This window comes from Abrus precatorius, unplaced genomic scaffold (genome assembly GCF_003935025.1).
Source record: "Abrus precatorius isolate BTA unplaced genomic scaffold, Abrus_2018 Scaffold3, whole genome shotgun sequence".
Taxonomy (NCBI): Eukaryota; Viridiplantae; Streptophyta; class Magnoliopsida; order Fabales; family Fabaceae; genus Abrus; species Abrus precatorius.
In genome coordinates, this window is record NW_020874373.1 from 8,130,012 (window position 1) to 8,131,602 (window position 1,591).

General features: G+C 35.2%; 1 protein-coding gene across 3 annotated transcripts; it reads left to right on the top strand.

Moving 5' to 3' along the window:
* The first annotated feature begins 538 nt into the window (after positions 1–538).
* LOC113863713 lies at positions 539–1,361 on the top strand. 3 transcript variants are annotated; one of them, XM_027497389.1, is made up of 3 exons: positions 539–699; positions 877–998; positions 1,092–1,361. In XM_027497389.1, exons 1-3 carry the CDS (start codon positions 547–549, stop codon positions 1,243–1,245), a joined length of 429 nt encoding a protein of 142 aa, XP_027353190.1. In that variant the 5' UTR covers positions 539–546; the 3' UTR covers positions 1,246–1,361. The 3 variants fall into 3 exon arrangements, with proteins under 3 accessions (XP_027353190.1, XP_027353191.1, XP_027353192.1); XM_027497390.1 differs by having other exon boundaries at positions 1,095–1,361; XM_027497391.1 differs by having other exon boundaries at positions 1,110–1,361.
* Positions 1,362–1,591: the final 230 nt, after the last annotated feature.

Here is a 1,591-nt window from a genome sequence, read left to right on the forward strand (position 1 = left end):
TCTGCATTAGTGGATCTCTATTCTCTATATCTTTATAGTTTTTTAATTGATTTAATAGAGAATTTTCTTAGATCATGTTGAACTTATCCATACTGTTTTTTGGTTCTATTTTCCTCGCTTCTTGTGTCAAATATTATGATTCACACCCACTATGGAAATTGTGAACTGTTATTAAACATGACCATGAATGAAACAGACAACAAATTCATTTCATAGTGAAATGGTGAATAGACCAATGAACTAAATGATAAGAGAGAAGCACTATCAAGCATCAACCAAAACATATGACTTGGAGTTCACCGGCAACAAGATGTAAGGGATAAGCGACTTTGGGCCTACATAACTCTATTTATATTTTAATGCATCATGACAAGACACAAGCCACCAATAATTGAATTTATTAGATGATATAATATAAGCAAACAAAACTGATCCTTACCATTAATAAGAAAATAATTAATCAAATGATGAGATCATTCCTTTACTATATAGGCAGGGCCTATCCGACACCAATTTTATTATTCTTCTTCTTGGAGAATTGGATTGATGGCTGTCAACTGTACTTCCTCAACTCAAATCCCAATTCAGAAATATGGATCATTTCTCAAGTACCCAAACAAAGAATTGATGTCCAAACGCAGCTTTGTCCCACTGAAAAGGGCACCAGTACTGAGGATCACAGCATCCATCAAGAACAAGGTCAATATCTTATATCTTTTTCTATACTTTACTCCTACATAAAGATGCCGATTTTTATTTGATGTTTACCCTTATCTAAGCAGAAGAAAGTACCCGTAACAAGTCCAACGTTTTTAAGAAACAAATATTTTTGGTAAGTTGCGTTAATTAATGTCTGTTTGGTCTCTAATTAAACAGATTTATGAAGATCGCTCCCAGGGCATAGTCTGTTACCAAGATGAGCATGGAGAAATAATTTGTGAAGGGTATGATGAAGGGCCTTGTTTTCAAAGAATTCCAGAGCCAACCTATCATCAAAGGTAAAGAATCCAACCCAATCTCGCATTTAACACCATTAAAAAAAATGGTTTTTGACTTCAAAATTGTACTTTTGAATACTTATCTGACTACAGAAGTTGTGCTGAGTTCAGAGATGCCCAAATCACGAATCTTCTTCTTCGACAAAGTTGGCTTCAGATTGCTAAAGGAGGGAACTCGAATGATGCTGTTGAAGGTGTTCGTCTGCAAGAGGACATTAACTGCAATGGCTTTAACTCGCTCTGCTAATTACCTGAATCTGATCCTTTCACGCGCAAAGATCCCCGCAATAGTTACTACTATACCATGCGTCACAAAGGCATGAATATCACAAAAAAAAAAAAAAAAAGACTGAATGGTGAATCACATAGCACAAGCACAGTGAGTTTGTTCCTGAAGCTCATTTCTTGCATGTTGTATGGGTTCATAATGGCAATGCTTTTCTTAATTGCCCTTCATTTTCAGCTAGTTGCCTGTTACTCTGTTAGTATTATGGATTATCTGATAGAAAAACTAAAGGAAAATGATGATGACTTCCTAATCACAAAGCAATAAATTTGTCCGTGTCTTAGTATTCTAAAAGGCTAAAAGCACA